The sequence below is a fragment of the Rousettus aegyptiacus genome, unplaced genomic scaffold, assembly GCF_014176215.1.
Source record: "Rousettus aegyptiacus isolate mRouAeg1 unplaced genomic scaffold, mRouAeg1.p scaffold_m13_p_4, whole genome shotgun sequence".
NCBI classification, from domain to species: Eukaryota; Metazoa; Chordata; class Mammalia; order Chiroptera; family Pteropodidae; genus Rousettus; species Rousettus aegyptiacus.
The window spans coordinates 42,646,345-42,666,194 of NW_023416307.1; the positions used below are offsets into that span (position 1 = coordinate 42,646,345).

At 36.5% G+C, this 19,850-nt stretch overlaps 1 protein-coding gene across 4 annotated transcripts; it reads right to left on the reverse strand.

Annotated features, from left to right (window-relative positions):
- Nucleotides 1-91: 91 nt before the first annotated feature.
- TBCCD1 (TBCC domain containing 1) lies at nt 92-19,826 on the reverse strand. 4 transcript variants are annotated; one of them, XM_016136249.2, is made up of 9 exons: nt 19,755-19,826; nt 19,376-19,466; nt 14,673-15,045; nt 12,389-12,544; nt 8,855-9,221; nt 6,897-7,083; nt 6,257-6,754; nt 3,161-3,311; nt 92-756 (listed from the first exon to the last, which is right to left on the reverse strand). In XM_016136249.2, exons 3-8 carry the CDS (start codon nt 15,000-15,002, stop codon nt 3,182-3,184), a joined length of 1,668 nt encoding a protein of 555 aa, XP_015991735.2. In that variant the 5' UTR covers nt 15,003-15,045; nt 19,376-19,466; nt 19,755-19,826; the 3' UTR covers nt 92-756; nt 3,161-3,181. The 4 variants fall into 4 exon arrangements, with proteins under 4 accessions (XP_015991735.2, XP_015991738.2, XP_015991737.2 ...); XM_016136252.2 differs by lacking the exon at nt 19,755-19,826 and having other exon boundaries at nt 6,257-6,521; nt 6,621-6,754; nt 19,376-19,745; XM_016136251.2 differs by lacking the exon at nt 19,755-19,826 and having other exon boundaries at nt 12,389-12,499; nt 19,376-19,745.
- Between the last annotated feature and the right edge of the window lie 24 nt (nt 19,827-19,850).

Genomic DNA, 19,850 nt, shown 5'->3' on the forward strand with positions numbered 1-19,850 from the left:
TTACTAAGCACTTGAAACCATGTTTATCACCAATCAGGTTCATTCAGCTAATGTGCTAATTGTTTTACTTGAGCTAAAGAACATAGCTTTCTCAATCAAATGTAAATTTTATTTTGATTTAAAGTCACAGAATAACATTGGAGCCTTTTCTAAAGTTAAAAGTAAAACTTTATATTTTTATCGAAAAGAGAAAATTACTTTTTAGAACTTGTTTATTGAAAATTTGAATCAGAAAATGAAAAATAAAGATTTTATAGTTTCATTAACTTTCATAGTTTAAGGACTAAAATATCTTCATATAAAACTCTCTCTGCTATATTTATAAACCAACAAATTATACTTTCTTTCCAATCATTTTTCAAAAGGAACAATTTCCTTTTAGTTACAAAGAACTATAAAACTCTTAACTCTAGAAAGGATGAAACCCTTTCATCATATAAATCAAAATGTGTTTACTAGGAAATCTATATTCAATCACTTTAATATTAATATATACACAATGGAACTGCCTTCATCTACTTTTTCATTCTGGTATCACAAAGATGAGTTTTCTGATGTTCTATAAACAATATGTTTATATCATAGTCAGAAGTTTACCTAAAATTCAACCTAAACGGTAATAAAAGAGTATGGTCTTAAATAGGAAGGTCTTAATAGGAAGAAAAAGCCTCAAAGTCTCTTAAGCAGCCAGGGCACCTTCCCAATTTAATTTCAAGATGTGCACCATCTTCCATTCATCCTCATGTCTCCAGGGCCCTGAAGATAACAAAACAAAACAAAATTAAAATTAATTGTCTATTGCCTTTATGCAAATAATTAGAAAAAAAACTTTGCATTTAAAAAAAATCACATAAATTATTAAGGTAAGATGACAGTTTAGAATAATAAAATACATTAAGTTTAAAGTTAATTATATTCCTTTTTTTCTAAGGATCACATTAGTTTACAATAAAAGAAACGAAACTCATACATAAACAAAATATTGGTCTCGGAAGCTAAGCAGGTTTGGGGGCCTGGTTAGTACTTGGATGGGAGACCACCTAGGAAGACCAGGTGCTATAGGCATAAAAAACAAATAAAAAATAAGGGATTATAAGCAGACAAGTTCTTTGCGATCTGTGAGGTCAACCAAGTGTTGCCTCACCTAAAAAAAAAAAAAAAAATTGGCAGGCAATGGGGACTAGTTTAACCTAAAATTTTACCCTGTTATAGTTCCCATTTCCTTATAATATTCATCAGATTTCTAATTCTTAATATTGGTATTAATTAAATATTATAAAATTCCTTTTTTATTAAAATAAATCCACATTTTAAAAATGTGAACAATATATAAAGTAAACAATAAAGAATAAGACTTTGCAGCTTTGGAAACCAGTTCACCAGTTAGTCAAAAAGTTAAACATGACTTTCTACTCCTTGGTACATACCTAAGAGGAATGAAAACATGTCCACACAATAATTTGTACCCAAAAGTACACAGCAGTGCTAGTCACAGTGGCTGAAAAGTGGAAACAACTCAAATGTCCATCAACTGATGAACAGAAAAACAAAGTGTGTTATATCAGTACAATGGAGTATTATGCAGCCATAAAGGAATGACATACCAACACATGCTGCTATAGCATGGATGAAACCTGAAAACGTATGCTAAGTGAAAGAAGTCAGACATAAAGGCCACATGTTGTATGATTCCATTTATATAAAAGTTCCAGAGTTGACAAATCAAGAGACAAAAAGTAGATTAGTGGTTGCCAGAGACTGGAGGAAAGAGGAGATATTGGGAGTTGTAGGAATGAAGAGTGACTGCCTCCACGTATGAGGTTTATTTTTAGGGTCATAAAAACGTTCTGGATTTGTTCATGGTGATGGTTGCACAAATTTGTGAATATAACAAAAGTCACTGAATTCTTGCTTTAAAAAGATGAATTTTACGGCATGTGAATTCTATCTCAATTAAAATTAAGAGTAAGTTTTCTCCCACCCTAGATATTCAATCTCATTTTTCGAAGACAAACATTATTAACAATTTCTTTACATCCTTTCAGAAAATTTTATGGCATATAATTAGCATATAAAGACGTGTGATAATCACTCTCCTTTTTCAAACACAAAGGAACATTTTACTCACACACCCACCCAATTCCTCCCACCTCCTGGCTCAAAGATCACTCATTCTTTTTTAAAGATGCATTCCATGACACGTATATATGAGTTCATTAAGCGCCAGCCCAATACTGAGAAGCATTTGGGTTGTTTCCAGTCTATAGCTATTTCAAACAATGCTGCAATGAACATATTTCTTACATATATCTGTATATAAATGTATATATAAGAAACAAAATTGCTAAGCCAAAGAATATGTGTATTTTTAATTCTGATTTTGTCAAGCTATCCTCCAGAGAAGTTACACAAATTAATACTTTCCCTAGTGGTAGGTAAACTGTCTTGTCAGTGTTGTATACCACCAGTTTTTGATCCTTGTAAATCTAATAGATAAAAATAGTATTCTACGTTTCTTTAATTTTAAGGGAAGGTGAGCATCTTTGTGTTTCTATGTATTTTTCTACCTATTTATGTCCTCTGTTTTCCTATTGTCAGTCTTTAGAAATACTTTAAAATGGCAAAGTAAACTAATTTCTATTTAAAAAACATCAAATATTTGTATTAAACAATTTCTACTAAATTTGTCTATATCCACATTCTCATCTGTTGAATCTGTGATTGCCTGGAGTTCAGTATTCAAATCATTTGGATTAATTCTGATAATTTATTAATGCTTATATGGGTAGGGAACAAAGATCACCTGATTTATTAACTTGTTTATGTGTGGGTGATGGGAAAGAGGAAAGATGTGTTAGAAAGGGGGAATAAAACTTAAAGCTATATATGGGGAAAGTAGTATCTTTGGACAATATAATTTGTCCTAGGCAAGATGCAAAAAAGATGAAACGTGGTCATTATGTTTGCCTATAATTCTATAGGCTCCACCTGAATATTCTGGCTGATCTCCTCACTATAAAAGGTCTGTATGTGCAAGTGGGCGCAGAGGGAAAAATTCAGCAATGATTGGTAACATAACATTCTATGTAGTTTTTTTGTATGCTTACAAGATTTTTCTAAAATAATTTTTTTTTAAGTGGTCTGCATTATAAATGCTTACCAGTGTTTTGATGTAGGAGTCTTATCCTGCTGCTTGTTTGGAACCTGCTGCAGGGGGCACAAGGCTGTCCAGCTGTTGGCGATGTCCTGTATTAATCAACCACTCATAAAACTTGTTCTCCACAAGTACCTGGAACTGCTTCCTTTGATCTCTAAAACCACAATTGAGAGCAAAAAGAATGTTGAACACAAATTCATAGCAATCTTACTCCAAGTGATTACAAAACACCTTATAGGATACTAGCTATCCATTTGTTCTCTCCAAATAACTGTCCTGTTCAGTTCCATACATTGGAACATCACCCAGAAAAATAAATTTGGTCAGATACAATATTCTCTTTGTAAAGACTTATCAGTAATTACTGATTTGTTCTACTGTGGTTATTCACTCAACAGATATTGGCTGAGGACCAAGTGATGCTGGGTAGTGTTCTGACTAGGTGTGAATCCTAGCTCCTATGTGACTTTGGGTAAATTACTTAATCTCTCTCTCTTCCTCAGTTTCCCCTGTAACAGGGTATTGTTATAAAAAATAAATGACTGCTTAGCATAGTTCTTGGCACATAATAAGTGCTCAATACATATTGAGTATTATGGTCATCATCATTATTCTATGATATGATAAACTGAGAATAACTGGTCTGTAAATATTAATGTCTTGGAGGTTCAATTCATGAGATACAAACCAGGCAGAATGTTTATAAAAGATAACAGCAGCATATTATCACAATGAATCCCTAGTTAAAGCACGAGTTGTAACTGTTTTGGATCTTTACATTTTTTGACAGGTAGCCATTGTTTTAAAGAGTCTAAATGCAATTGGGTAGCTACGTATTATATATTTCATCTCTTAATCCATATGATGAGAACAAAGCCACAAAAATGCCTCCAGAAAATACCAGGCTGGACCAAGCCTTTTTTAAATTATTGTTTCCTCTTAGAATGAACTTAATTAGGTTAGGTCTCAGATATTCTTGGTAAACAATCTCACCCACAAAATGTATCTCACACACATCACTAAACTGTCTCACACTCATACTACTAAACACAGTACAGCACATACCACTACACATAGTGTCTCATGCACACATATTTACTACAAATTATCTTATTAAACCTTCACATCAATCTCATCGGGTGCAAAAATATACTTTATATATGATACAATTAAGAGCCAGAGAGATTAAATGATAGACTCGTGTCAATGGTAAAGTGGTATGATCAGTACTAATTCCTGAGTCTGAGTACTTTCCAGTACAATCTAGACACAGCTATCCAAAGAACAACGCTAATCTTAAAATCTAATAAAACTAATTAAAATCTAATAATCTTATTAAAATAAGCATTTTTACTCATACAGCAAAGAGCAGTTTTGAACCATAAGAAATAAAAACATTTTGGAATAGCTGCCACTCTCCAAGATAATGACAACCAGAAAAACAAACAAAAAATAACTAATAGCAGGCAAATGGAATCCAATTAATGAAGAGTTTTTCTGGCTTAAGGAAAACGGTCATAATGATCAAGGTATTAACAGGACATATGGCATTTCATGTAACTATCCCCCAAGAGAACTCCATGCCCTTTTCTCAAACTAGCTCCAGCTCTCAAGTAGACAATCTCTTGGTACTATGCTTCCTAAGTTCCTCCTAATATATATAACAAATAAAATTTGATTAAATACCAAATACTTGCACAAAAAATAATTATTTATTCTGAGTACATACAACTTCAAGTTGTATGTGCTATTCTTTCCAGAAGAAAACTGATTAATCAAAAGTTTTTAAACTGGGCTTCATTTTTTTGAGTCATCTTTGATTTTCCTGTCTTCTTCACAAAATTTTACACTGTGTCCAGCCTCCTGTCAAAGTATTTCTGGTCTCTACCCCCATTCTCCCTACTCTAGTCCAGTTTACTTAGTCTAGACCATTGTAATAGCACCCTGACTTCTCTCTTTTACATCTCTCTACCCAGAGGATCTACATCTGTGCCAACCATACTTCCTTACACATTTTTAAATCTGCCATAGCATCTAATAAAGTGTTTTGCATATTATAAATGTTCCTGAATAAATGAAACAGCTTCGGTCCATTGTTTAAAGCCCTTTAATGGTTGAGTCTAACTTTCATTGCCTGACATTCAAGATTCTATATAACCTGGCTCAATCTACCATACAAGCCCAAATACCATTATTCCATACCCAGAATCCTATTTCAGCAATTGATTTCCAGGATACCTAAGGTCTGTTTCTGCTTCCACACCTGCTCCTCTAATACTATTGAAACTATTCTGCTCAGTCCTCACTTCCCATCCAAATTCAGCTTATTCTTCAAAGTGCAACGTAAATTCTATTTCTTCCAGAAATCTTCCCTGACTACCTACATTGATTGTTTTCTGAATCTCTATAAACCAGATAGTGTGTCCTTAGCTTCTAGAAACCAAAGACCAATACCCTTGAAATAAAATTTTGTGGTGGACATAAACAACAACCATCTACTATCACAAGCATGTTATTAAAAATAAGATATTTTAGTACCCAAAAGTGGGAAGGAAATAATATCAGAATAAAAACCAGTATTTTAAATGAACTAAGCTTAGTTTTATTTTTAAACACTGTATAAACTAGGGAAACATGAATTATGGAAAACTTTAACAAAAACTGGCATTAGTTCATGGACTAGCATAAGGAATTCACCCTTGGAAAGTCTATCTGTGGTGTGTATTTTTAACAAGCCCCTTGGATGATTCTGATACATAACCCAGTTTGAGAACTATCAGCACAGTAAGTAAATTAAAAATGAAAACTAATCCATTTAAGATAGAATATGTGGCATATTCTGTATATTACCTTCATTCATGTAAGTTTTATATCTGCCAACTAAACTTAAGCTTCTTTAAAAAAGTGAGTCTAGTAGTTGATTCACTCTCATCCCCTAACCAAACAGTGCCTAGAATACTGACCTGAAACTCAAGCCTTAACTAAAGTCACATTATGAATTTTTTATAACTTTGGTATAGCTATAAATGAATGCAGATTAATTTGTTTTCCATGGAATTTTACATAAAAGACAAATTATTACTTCCAGAAAATACTCACTTTGTCAAACGAGCCTCCTTCACAGTTTTCTGCCAGATCTGTATCTTCTGTTCTCTTTGACCCAGTGCTTTCTGATACACAGATGGAAGACCCCCAGGTATCTCTGTTGTGTCCCCTTCCATTTCAAAGGGAATAATAAATACATAGAATTCACATGGTGGTAAGAGTCGGAAGACTCGTGTGTCACTGTTCTCTCCGCACACAATCATTGGATTATCCCAATAGTTAGGCACTGTAGCAAGGCCAGTCCTGGCCATATGGTCCTCTAGCATTGGGTAATGGGTATGAAAAGGGGCAAAAGTTACTGTGTGGTTCCCAGAGAGAATAAGTGGGCGTGTAGGCGTCAGAATGTGAAAGACACAACCTGCTGTAGAAGAGATGGACAAACGATGGCAAACAGCAATGACTTTAACACTGTCACAGCTGTGGAGGTGAAGAGCTGTCTGTACAGGACCCAAGACAAAGGTGCTATTCCTGCACTTTTCAATTGTCACAGATCTGAAAAATGAAAAAAATGAGGTAAATTCCTATGAATGAGAATAAAAAATATTTGATTATAATATTCTCTGATGGCAAAAAAAGGATCAATCCTAGCCCAAAGAAAATTTCAAAATGTCAGAACATTGTGAAAACTGCTTACCGTAAAGGAGAGAGCAGATATATAAAAGATTCGTTGCAACGATGAATCTTTACATGTGCCCCCACCAGAGTATCTGAGCTCTTGGCCAATGTCTGCTTATAAACCTGGCTCATCACCACCATGCGGTGCATCCTAGGGGCCACATGAGTATTACAAGCAATCTTAGCTCTTTTGGTCGTCCCTTCAACTATTTAAGAAAAATATAAATAAATGAGATAGTTTCAAATCAAAGACAAACAATAATCATATGAAGTAACATATTTCTACATGTATACATGTCTAAAATTAGATATATGTGAGGTTTAAAAAAATGTTAGATCTGGGAATTGGGTTAAGAGGTGTTTGCTATACTATTCTCTATACTTTTCTGTATGTTTGCAAAATTTCATAATTTTTTGTTAAAAAATTTTTAAACCTATAATCCATTCAAGATTGCCTATGTCTAAGATATTTTTCAGATCTACCCCTCAAGTTAAGTAATATGCCTAGGGTAAGTGGCAGAGCTGAGTTAACTAAAATATTTTCTCCTCCAAGATGTTTTAATTTGTCATTCCTACACTTACATAATCTCTTTAAATTTCTGTAACACTAATTCGGAACCCCTCCTAAGTTTCTTACCACAACATTCCATGAATTCAATTTGGATTCATGTCTTTACTCCCCAGATCATTACTGAAAGCATGGCTTCCTCTCATATACAGTGTCTTGCACAAACTGACACTCTATGCTCTCCTAACATAGTCCTGCCATTATATGACTAGCTTCTCAGACTGTACTTCCCTATAAGCCATCAGGACACCCTAGTAAAGAATACTGCCTAAATGTTAAGAGAACACTTAAGTATGCTATTATTATTCTTTTAAAACAATCCTTATTGTTTCTTTTTATTAGATAAATAATACATGGTTACTGCAGAAACATTTTAAATACTAATAGTAAAACAAGAAAAAATTACTTGTTATCCAATTATCTATCACTGCTAACATTTTAGTCTAATCCTAAGAGGTTAGATCTCCTCTTTCCTACTAGCACCTACCCTAACAACATTTAGAAATTTACTTGAACCTATATTCTTTTATCGACATCAAGAATTATGTATTATCTCCTACATATTTATGGGAGCCTAATAGGCTGAGTCTTTGATCTCATACTAGAACAATAGCTTGATTGGATAAAGAATTCATAGGTCACTATGTTTTTATTCAAGATTCTGTAGATGTTGGCTAACCATTTTCTGTTTTCTACCATTACATAACTAATTTTTTTAAACATTTTCCTGGAAGCTATTTTTTCTTTATATTTGGAATTCAGAAATCATGGAAGTTTATTCTAGTTCCCCCCCACCCCTTCCATTAATTTTGCCTGGAGTTTGCCTCAGTTTAGACACCTACTTCTCTTTAAATTTATACTTGGGCCCCAAGAAGTCATAGAGCACCTGAATCTATCCTTTTAGCCATCGCTGGACTATCAGGAAGATGAATACCTGATGCAACAACCAAGGCCAGATCCCCTCCATGACAAATTTAAATTTCCGATTCAAAAATATCTACTCTGCTTGTGTCTGTGGAGCTAAAAAGGACCTCATCTCTTCACCAACTCTCTGAGGTTGTAACTGTGGAATGCCAAATTCTGCTGTGGGGCATAGGAAACAGAAAAGCCTCAAGCAAATGAGCATATGAGACTAAAGGAAGAAAGAGTCAAAAAGAGAAAAGTAGAGTAAAAAGAGGACTAACTGAATTTGGAATTTCTGTTAAGTGCAACCAAACTGACCAGGACTAATAAATCATCTCTCTGTTGCTGCATTGAGAGAAAAAGGCATACACAAAAGACAGATGTTCTCTTTTTCTCTTTTATAGTAGCAGTATTTAATTCTTCTAGAGCAGGTGTGTGATCATTAGTATATGATAAACACTAGGTTCCTTGTCATTCAATTTAATATAGATTAAAATATAAAATACCTTGGTGAGCCCACGCTAATTTCTTTCCAGATTTGAGGCAAGCAGATGTACCAAATGGATTCCCAGTCAAACAGGCTCTCAACCAGGCTTCAAGCTTGTAGAAAGAAAAGGTCTTCGAGATCTTTGAGAAGCCACTTTCTGCATGTAGTGGTTGCCACAGTGCAAGTTCATGAAGTGGATACACCTTCTTAGCTCTACTCACTGTACCTTCAATTAGAAAGCTGAGTGCCACGACCGCTTCTCGAGAGACTAGACTACTATGGGTTGAATGAGAGGATACAGTGAGTTGCTCTGGATCTAAAAGCAGCTCAAGAAGATCTGACAGATGATCAGAGACAAAGGTCTGGTGACTGTAATCATTCCAGTTCTAAAAAAAAGATCAAAAGAAATCACATTTAACAAAATAAAGAGATTCTATAAGACCTAAACCTTTTATATTTTAGTTATTTTGTATTTGTACTTTGCCTTATCCCCCTAAAAGCATTTAAGGTGTCAAATAAACCTCATAAAGATTTTTGTGCGTGTGTATGCAATAGGTATAAACAGATTCTTTCTCCACTTTAGCCAATTTAAAAGTAATATTAATATCTAACCCTCTGTATATGCCAAGTACTAAGTGTTATACAAAGATCAACATATTTAATCTTAACAACAACCTTAAGATGGTCCATTTTACAGATGAGAAACTAGAGATACGGAGAGGTTAAAAAAACTTGCCCAAGGTAACACACCTGGTAAATACTCTAAAAGTTTCATATCATAACCACCTTAAACATTTATTTGATGAAGCATTGGGTTTCTTCATTTATCTGCTCAAATTAAAGAAAAATTTCAAATTCCACTGGATGAAACAAGGCAACTAATCTTATGGTAACTAGATTTAAGAGCAGCTATAACTTTGGAAATAAGCTTTAAGTGGGCAGATGTCCCAATGACTTAGCTTATTCATTTGACAGATATCTTTTGAATACCTCTTATGTGATATGAGTAATGTTAAGTGATAAATTATGAAAACTGAATAAGACACAGTTCCTGTCTTTAAGGAACTCTATGTAGTGAAAAGACATTATAAACAATAACTATGACATGATCAGATAAAACCTATAGCAAGAGATCTGTAAAGACATTCTATGAGCATGAGAGAAACAATGAACTCCACTTGGGGAAAAAAATTGTAGTGGGTGCTATTTAAATAGATTCTTGATGTTAGGCAAGGAGACAAGAAAAAAAAAAGGCATTTGAGACATAGGGAACAGCAGAAGCCAAGGCCCACAGGAGTAAAATTACCTGCTGTGTTCAGAGAACTGGAAGTTCTGAGTGAAGCATGCTGGGAAGTGACAGGTTAAAAAAAGTTAAAATGCAGGGACCAATCATGAAAGTTCTTGTATAAAATATGAAAACACCTGGACTTTGTGTGCCAGGGACTTCAAACTATTTAAATAGCTATTCCTTTTTTTTCTTTTTAATAAACTCTCATTTGGATGCCAGAGAACAGAGCTATCTTATCAGCCTCACCTGTTTCTCCCTCTTGCTGTATCCCTCTCCCTCATAATAGGCCCTGATGTGGCCCCATGGAGTACAACATGAAAACAACAATAACAAGGAGAATTCACTGACAGAGTTTCTATAGGAGAGGGATATAATCCATTGGCATTTTGGAAAGTCCAATGTAGTGGGTGGACTGTAGAATAGTAGCAGGGTGACCAGATAGGATTGAATTACAGAAATAAAGGCGACAACAACAAAAAATGTCATTAGGCTTAAATACGAAGAAAAGGGACAGATTTTTAAATAATCTGGAGGCAGACTATTTGGAGGCAGAATTAGTAAGACTTAACAACTAACTAGGTATGGGTGATAAGAGAGAGCATGAATGACTAGTGGTGACTTTTACTTGCAGAGGGAATTCAAGTTAATACAAGTAAAGGAGATTTTACTGTAGGGACACACAATCGTCTTCCAAACTGCAGTATAGGTAGGCTTCCTCAGAACTGTAACTGGAAAGTCGTCTTGAACCCGGTTCTCAGTGGCCAGTGTCTTTCTGCTGTTCCATTCTCTTCTTTTTCTCTGATTACCTCAGAGTTCCTAATAACCTCATAACTCTGGTTAATCATTAACTTGGTGGCTAATCTGGCCACAAGAGTTGTTAGCTCAAGCACCCATCACTGCCAACTGGTAATTTCTTCAGTCCCTAGGGATACTATTGGGCCAGGTCATCATTTCAAATAAGACCAATTTCAAACACATACAAATGAATGGACTACTCCAGTGAAGTGTTCATCTCTGGTCTAACCAGTTGTTGGGAGAGGTCATGCTATAGCACAAATCAGAATCACCACTTACTGGTATTTACTATGCAACAAATCTCATGAATTCTCACAGCTATTCAGAAATAGGATTATCCCTGTTTAGGGAAGGAAAGTCAAGGCCTAGAAAACTTAACTGATTTGACTAAAATCATGTGGTATTTTTATTAAGTATCAGAGCCAGATTTGAATGCAGGCTACCTTAGTTCAAAATACTATCTCTATATGGTGCCCACTCAAGAGGAACTAGGTGTGAAAACAGCAGGAAATGACTGGCATCTCTAACATATCTGGACTTGGACATTCTGAATTGAAGGTACAAATACGGTATCTATGTACAGAGGGAAATCTAGAAGGGAGAAAAACTCAGGAGTCATCAAGATATACAAAGTCATGAGAAGAGAAAAAATTATTCTGAATAAATATGTTAAATGAGAAGAAAAAATTGCCACAGGCAGAATCCTAAGGGAACAGTGACTCCTAAGGACCAGGGAGAGAGAGGCTCATGAAGAAGAGTAAAAAGAAAAAATCAGAAGCAGAACCAGGAGGGAATAGCATTATGAAATATATAGAGTGAACGGATTTCTTTGAAAAAGGAGATTAAAGAATCTGAACATGGCAATAATACTGAGATCTATATTTTTCTTTGTTTTTAAAAATACTTTTACATTAGCAAGTTAAAAACATTGTTTTTTTTACAAAAACAGAAAGAAGAAATAAGATTTTCTAAAAGTCACAATGTGAGGCAGTTAAATTTAACTTCTAGGTTATCACATCATAAATAATTACTCAAGCATGATGACCTTAAGTATACTTAAGCATATTACTTAAATATATAAGAAGATACTTTTACAAAAATTTTTTCAGTATATTTCAACAGACCTTGCAGACACTGCGTCTCTCATTTATCCTCAGTCAAATTCAATTCAAATTCATTAAATTTGCAAAAAGAAGTAATGCTAATAAGAGTATAGTAACTGATTTGCCTGAAAATCATGTAAATGATTTTTGTGTCAGTGAAGAAACCGAAATCATTTCTCTATTTTTATTGATCCCACGCATTGATTTTGTATAATTTTGAAAAGAAAAGTAAAATGCAAAGCAAAATAAAACAAGCCAGCAAATCAGTGGCTTACATAAATAATCTCAACATAATTTTTAATGAAGGCAAACCATCTCCCTCACAAACTATCCCTTTCAGAGAAGTACGCCAAAATTTAAACAGTACCTTATTATGACAGCTGGATCTTTCAGTAAGGTCAGGAGATTGAGATCTGTTTCTGGGACTAGGCCACTCTTCTCCAATCAAAGATGTCCTCAGAGAGACCTTATTTAGCTGCTGTATGTATAAGAAGAGCAGAAACTGTAGGGTGTCCACTGAAAGCTGTTCAAGAAAATAAATGATGAACATATGTCCTAAAACCATAACTAAATAGATATAGTAAAATAAATTTGCAACAGTTTATTGATCCCAAGAAGGCAAATGTAGAAACATTGCTAGTATTTGATACCCACATGTAAAAGTTTCTAAAACTAATTAAATTGGGGTCACTTACTTTCTCAGAAAGCTATAGAGTGCCTATGGCCATAGACATTCGCTCCCAAAACTGATGAAGAATAAAGGATGAAGTATATACTTTTTAAAAGTATATTATTTCAGAAGTTTAGAATTACTGTTAAAAAAAAAAACAAACCCAGTAATATGAATAAATAGATAAAAGAAAGGAAGAAGGGAATTTAGTCAAGACACAGAAGTCAGTTAAGCTAAGGCTCACACACTGATTTACCTCACAAGTTTAGGATATCAGTGCAACACCTGAAATTGTATGTAATTTTTTGGTGTATGTGCATTTTGTAGGGAGCAGGCTTCAGGTTTTCATCACATTCTTAAAGAGGTGTTTGACTTAAAAAAAAAAAAAAAGCTACTGTTCTGATAGATGTTTATAAGTTGTTTCTTATTTGAAGAAGGGTGTAGTTTGAAACTCTGAATTTGAAGCACATGATTATCCTTATATATCCACTCCTATATACATACAGGAGAGGCAAAAAAGTGAAGTAATACATCTGGGACTATACCTATATTACCTCACATGGCAGAGACTCGCTAGATGTTAAGTACTTTTTCTTTCCTTCCGGGGCACACAATTAGATGGCATTTCCCAGCCTTTCTTCAAGTTAGATATGGTATAACTGGGTTATTAACAGAATGTGGGTGGATTTTCATATACCACTTTCAAGCCTCCAAAAAACTCTTCCAAATAAATGGAAGTGAAGAACTCTGAGACCCTAATGGGCATGGCTGTGGCAAATAGTATTATACTTGCAACAGTTCATTTCTCTATCCTTCAAGACGCTTACACAGACGAGGAAATTTTCCTTACTGCCTGTGAGGTAGTTTACCTTCTTCTCTCATTGATTTTAGGAATGGATATATGACAAATCTTTAGCTAATGGATGAAAGTAGTAATAGCTTGTTACATCTGATCAAAAGTTTTAAGAGGCATCGTGAGTTTCCTCTTGTTATGCTGCTTTTCCCTTCTGTCACAAGAATAGATGACCTATACAGAAGCTATTTCCTCAGCCTGGGTCTTCAAATAAGAACACAAAGCCAAGTCACAACCTGGAAGAAAGCCATAACTAAGGTGCAGCCCACATGTAAAATAAGTAAGAAATAAACCTTTATTACTGTAAGCCACTGGAATTTCATTTTTGTTTGTTTTTAACTGCATCAAATCTGACTAATATAATAGTGGCTCCAAAAGATAGAAGCAGCTTAGATTCTTGAGTCATTGCTTGGACAACAGCAGCCTAGAGATGCCCCGTGTTCCACTGCTGCATGAATGAGAAATAAACTGTTATTGTGCTAAACCACTGAAATGCTGGATGGTTTGTCACTATAACTAACCCTATTCTGATTAATATGGATTCTCTGTGAAGTCCTTCCTCAATTCTACAAGAATTAATCACTCTCCTCTCTATTCTATTTCTGTATGTTAAGCATACTTTTATTATTGTACATACCAAACTACTGAATAGCACTTTTTTACACACCAGCATCCCCTACTAGTCTATCAGCTTCATGAAGGCAGAAAGGCTGTTCTTTGAATCCCAGCACATAATAGATCCTCACTTAAAAAGAGTAAGGCGCTCGGACTACAACACATCAGTGGTTCATAAGTACTCACTGACCTCGAAACACTTTTAAAGTCAATGAAAATATTTCCCTCTTTCAATTACAGGATTCCTATAACACCCCTTTAGAAACAGGTGAATAAGGATTGCCAAGTAAGGACTAATTCATTAAATCCATTAAATACTACCAAACTGGAACTCCTAAAAGTTAAATAGTTCTTTGGGATCACAATTGTAGTTAACCTAAAAATGCATACTATACAGCTAGTCTATACATTTAAAAATTTTTAAAGAAAATTTTTTACTTAAAAAATTTAAAAATTAAAAATTTTATTTCCCAAAGTAACTAAACAGACGTACATATACATATAGATCCATACCTGATTTCTCTGCTTTTCGACTTCATCCTCAGATGTGCAGTTGGACAGAATCTCAGACCACTCTAGGCGCTCCTCTGGTGCCTTCGCTGCAAGACTATCAAATATTTCAAAATAAAGCCATGCCAGATCCTTAGGCAACTGCAGCTTCCCACATGCAATGTGCCTCCATGTAGACCAGTACAGTCGTGGGTAAGCTCCCTCCCGGGTTCGCACATAGGTGGATATCTTCCTGAGGTAGTGAAGACTGAACTTGGATGGAGCAGGGGCCTGCAAGGCACCCACTATAAAAGGTTCTGCTTTCACCCAGAGGAGAACTCCGGACTGATCCATATTATCTCAAAGGACATCTGTGTAAAAAGGCTTCTTTGCATACCTAGGAAACAAAGTTTCTTCAAAAATTGATTTGAAACAAAACTCCCTTTTATCAGGTTAAAAAGCAGATCTAGCTCATTAACCAAGAGCAGAATAGATTTTTGGTCAGTTCTTATCACAATCTATTTGAGCAAGAAAAATTTTGTGATAAAACAATTATCTTACTTGAATTGTTCAAAACTGTTATTTTAAAAAGAGTGAATACATGCATGAGGTATGAGTTGGAAAAGAAATAGGTGGAGTCACCCTACCACAAGAAATTTTGCTCTATCCTGAGGAGGAAAACTAGTCAAAATTAAAGAAATAAACTTCAGACTCAAATCACTTACACATAGAGGATGGCTGGTTAAAGAAAGACTTGGACGTGTGAGCTGACCATATAAGTTCAATATGAAGCACTAATACAAGATGGCAGATAAGAATGTTCATGTAAATGTAGGCTACAGAAACGGATGAAGTGAAAGCTAGTCTCTGTAACAGGTATAATGTATTATGTTCAGGTGTAGTATTTTTAGATTTTGGTGTTCTTTTGTTATAACGATATATGATTTTTATGGAATATTTATAAAACATATAAAAATAGAAAAGGAGTAAATTATCCACAGTCCCACCACCAAACAGAAACTAATTAGTATTTTATTGTACTCCCTTTCTTTTTTCTGTACATAGATTAGATGTTAGTTTCTGAATTTTCATAATTGTGATACCATACTTAGAATTCTGTATTTTAAAAGCTTCATAGCACTCTAAATAAATGTACCCTACCTTATTCAATTGTTCTATTTTTAGACCTTTACTAGATTTAAAGTTTTTCACAAGATAGGCAAAATATTGATCATTGTTAAAGATGAGTGAAGAGCACACGGGGGTCACTGACCTATACTACTGTTGTGTATTAAAAATTTCCATTATAAAAAGTTTAAATATCTTCACTATTATAAATGCTATACCACCCTTTTGTCTATTTTCTGCTTTATTTACCAGGGAAAAATTTCAGATGTGCATTTGTGAAACTGTGTAACTGACATTTCTGAATATATCTCCATAGCTTTCTAAAATGACTGTATCAAATTGTACCATCATTTGACCAAGGTACTCTCTTAGCACTTCTCGGCACTAAATAACATCACTTAAATAACCTTCCTTACATGACTGATGAAAAATGTTTTATTGCTATTATTTTATTTTGTATTTGATTCTAAGGAAATTGTGCTTCTTTGGGGATATACCTGTTCAAAAAATAACTGACAGTGAGTGCTTACTATGTGCCAGGTAGCATGCTAAATATTTTGTATATATACTTCACCTCTTTCATCCTCACAACCACCTGGAGATACGTATGATTATCCCATTTTCAGATTAGAAAACGGAGGCTTAAAGAAGAGATTTATCCAAAGTCACATACTTAAACTGGCACAGCTCTGGATTAGAACTGACTTGAGAACTGTGTTGTTTGCAAATGTAATTTAGGAACCCAGTTTTTGGAAAATCTCCGAATAATGGGAGTGGATCCAGAAGAGAATTACCATAACGAATGGCTTTGAACCTGAGGTCATGTAAAGCCATTTTCCAAGTGAAGGAACATGGCAGCATGAACCCAAAGGAAGGGTAGAAATGGCAGCTGTCTTCGAATACGGGAATGGTTTAGCATCCTTGTGAGGAAAACCAGACGATGGAAGTTATGTGAAGATCTTAATTCGCCCCAAAATGGAGACGGGCTGTTCCGTTCCGTGAGGTACTGAGCTCCTGTGCCTGAAGCGTGCAATCAAAAGCCAGATCCTGGAGCTGAACCCTCTAACTCCGAGACTCGAGTGGGCTAAATTCGTAAACAAACATAAACTGGGGCTCTTTCCCAGTTCAAAAAACTCCCCCAGTGCGCTGGGGTTAGGGTTTTTCAGGCGGGGAGATTGGCGTGAGGCCCGAGGCGGTCCTCCAGTCTTCGCCGCCACCCCCGATGCCGTCCGGGGTAGGAAGCCGCGTGGGCCGCTCCCGCGCTCTGACCCGACTTCGCGAACAGAGAAGCCCCAGCGGACAGGGTCCGTAGCGGACCCGAAACCTAGCGAGAGCAAAGGCAGCCTCTCCAGCCCGAGCATGAAGTGTAACCACCCATCCTTCCCTCCCTGGCGCCGGCTCTAAAGCGGTTACCTGCGAAGGCAGGCGCCACTGCGTAGGCACCTCTCCGCGCGCCGCAGCGCCCTTCGCCCGGCTGGCCTGGCCTGGCCTGCCCTTCGCCCGCCGCCACACCCACCACGCAAGCGCAAGTCCTCGCACCATCGAGAACCGGAGGAACACGTTGCTAGAGTGACCAATTGCTTACCCAGCGGCCCGAGAAAAATTGGGCAAAGGTCTTAGGAGCCCTAGATGGCGCGACCTGGAGCCAGACCCGTCCTCTTTATGGGATCTCGCCTTTCAACTCAGAGAAGTAGGAAGTCTCCCGTTCCACACAACTGTGGTTAGACAATAGCTGCTGGAAAGGTCAGCGAGCTTTGATCAGTAATAACAATGATAATGACAGTTTGCATTTGAGAGTGCTTATTCTGGGTTGGGCACTATGTAAAGCACCTTTACGGTATTATCTCAGTCTTCCCAGGAGCTCTTAATGTTAAGTGCATTTGTTTTATTCATGAGGAAACTAGGGCGTAGAGAGGTGACAGTAACACACCCCTAAGGCCACATGCGAGTCGATATAAACCCAGGCCTTCTGAAGCCGCAGACCCCAGAGTTAGCTCTGTAACTGTTAGCTTTCCCACCATATTACCATCTTCATGAAGCTTTTTAAAATCCTACCCAGCAGCAGACATCACACTTTCCTTTAAACTTCCATTTCATGATTTTTAGCCATTTCCTGCTTTCCTAGTTCATTTATAGTCTCTAGTTGTGGGCGATATAAAGGTAAATAAGACCATAGAATGCAATTTAGTTCCTCTTTTACATAGCTTCTCTCTCCTAGTAGGTATCTTCCTGAAAGCAGTAACCTTATCTTTCTCTTAATTCTGCATGAGTCAAGTGATAAAGAGTAGGGGCTTTAGATTCAAAAAGTTTTGGGTTAGAATACACCAATAAGTAGCTCAGACCTTTAGCAGATTCTATGCCTATGTTTTCTGTGACAGCGGTTATTTATTGAGCACCACCCTGTGTCTGAAACAGTGATATGCACTAGGAGTACAGCAGTTAATGAAATAGATAAGGTCCTTGCTTTCTTGGAGTGCATATTTTAATAAGAAAAATACATAATATATATTAAGGAAATATAAAATAGGATAATATCAGATAGTGATTAAGGTGAGGAAGTCAGTGCTGAATTTGAGCTGAGGCCTGAAGAATAAGAAGCCATCATAGGAAGATCACAGTTAAAGCAACTGTTACTCTGTGGCAGGCACTGTTCTAAGGTACTCTTCTATAAAATAGAACAAGGCGATCCAGCTTCATGTGCTCAGAAAACTGGCATTCCAGTTGTATGAGTGTGGGAGGCAGGGATGGAAACAATGAAATAAAACAAGGTGTAAGAATAAGGGGTTCAGCAGGGGCTTTGATCACATGCTCAGGGAAGTATTCTCTGAGGTGGTGATATTTAAGCTTGTATTTGTGTTTAAAAAGGAGTCGCCCATGTTAGGATCTGAGGGATGAATGTTTCAGGCAGAGAGAACAAAGGCCCTAGGCAGGAATGAGCTTGGTGTATTCAAAAAAGAGAAAGGAAACCAGTTTTTCTGGAACACAGGAAGGAGTATACTAGGTGAGGATAGAGCTCATATAAGGTTAAAAAAAAATCGTTCAGCTTTACTGAGACATATAAGGTTTATTTTAATAAGCTAGCATAAAGAGGTGGGACTTTATTCTAGGTGCAATGTAAAGCCATGATCGAACACGTTTTTTAAAAAAAAAAATCATGGGAGCAGGGCAGAGTGAATAAGAGACATTAAAAGTGGAGGCTGGGAGACCAGTTAGGAAGCTCTTGTCAGGTGAGGGATGATGTGACTTAGCCCAGAGAGGTAGTGAAGATGTGGATTAGTGGACAGATTCAGGTTATAGTTTAAAGTTAAAAAATTGGATAGGGGATGCAGCACAGAAATCAAGGAACACACCTAGAGTTTTTTCGTGAACAACTAGGTGGTGCCTTTACTGAGATTAGCAAAAGTAGGTGGGGGGAATCAGTTCTCATAACTAATAATAGTTATTCATTGACTGCTTACAATGTACGAGACGCTGTGCTAGACGGTTTACAGATTTTCTCCTATTAAAGTTTCACAACAGCACTGCCAGTGAATAGGTCAAGTTTGTAAATAAGGAAGCTCAGGTTCAGACTGATGTGTAAGGGGTGGGGCTGTTCTCACCGCTAAGAAGTGGTAGAAGCTGTCTCCGAACCTCAGTCTGTCTGTCTCCACGGCCTCTTCTCTGTGAAACTGAGACAAATTTTCTCCTGGGCTATTAGAAGAAGGTAAAATAAGATCACCTAAGCAATGCCTCCGCGGTCCCGTTGGCGCCGTGATTGTCCCCGCCTATTTAGCCCTTGTCCCTCCGCTCCGCACCAGCGCGTAGTTCTATATGAATGAAATTCCGAGACTTATAACCAGAATCAAACCCTCCCGCAACTGGTCAGTGCTGAAGGAGGAATCTCGTGATTGGGGAGAGTCCGAAGGAGCGGATGGGGTAACTTCGTGTACTTCGGCTGCCCTCTTTTGACACCTATTTTCCTACGGCCCTTTTACGTACTTTTCTACGACTCGCGGGAGCCGGGGCTGAGCGGATTCCTGTAGCGGCGCCGCGCTCTGACGTTCCCTCTTCTAATTGGTCGAGAGCTGCGGCTGT

What these genes read in the sequence shown, in the direction of transcription:
- TBCCD1 (XM_016136249.2), bottom strand. Translation starts at nt 15,002, where the DNA reads ATGGATCAGTCCGGAGTTCTCCTCTGGGTGAAAGCAGAACCTTTTATA. An exon ending in ATTAGCGTGGGCTCACCAAG is followed by an intron (nt 7,084 to 8,854) that starts GTATTTTATATT and finishes TTTCTTAAATAG; the next exon opens with TTGAAGGGACGACCAAAAGA. An exon ending in TATCTGCTCTCTCCTTTACG is followed by an intron (nt 6,755 to 6,896) that starts GTAAGCAGTTTT and finishes TTCATTTTTCAG; the next exon opens with ATCTGTGACAATTGAAAAGT.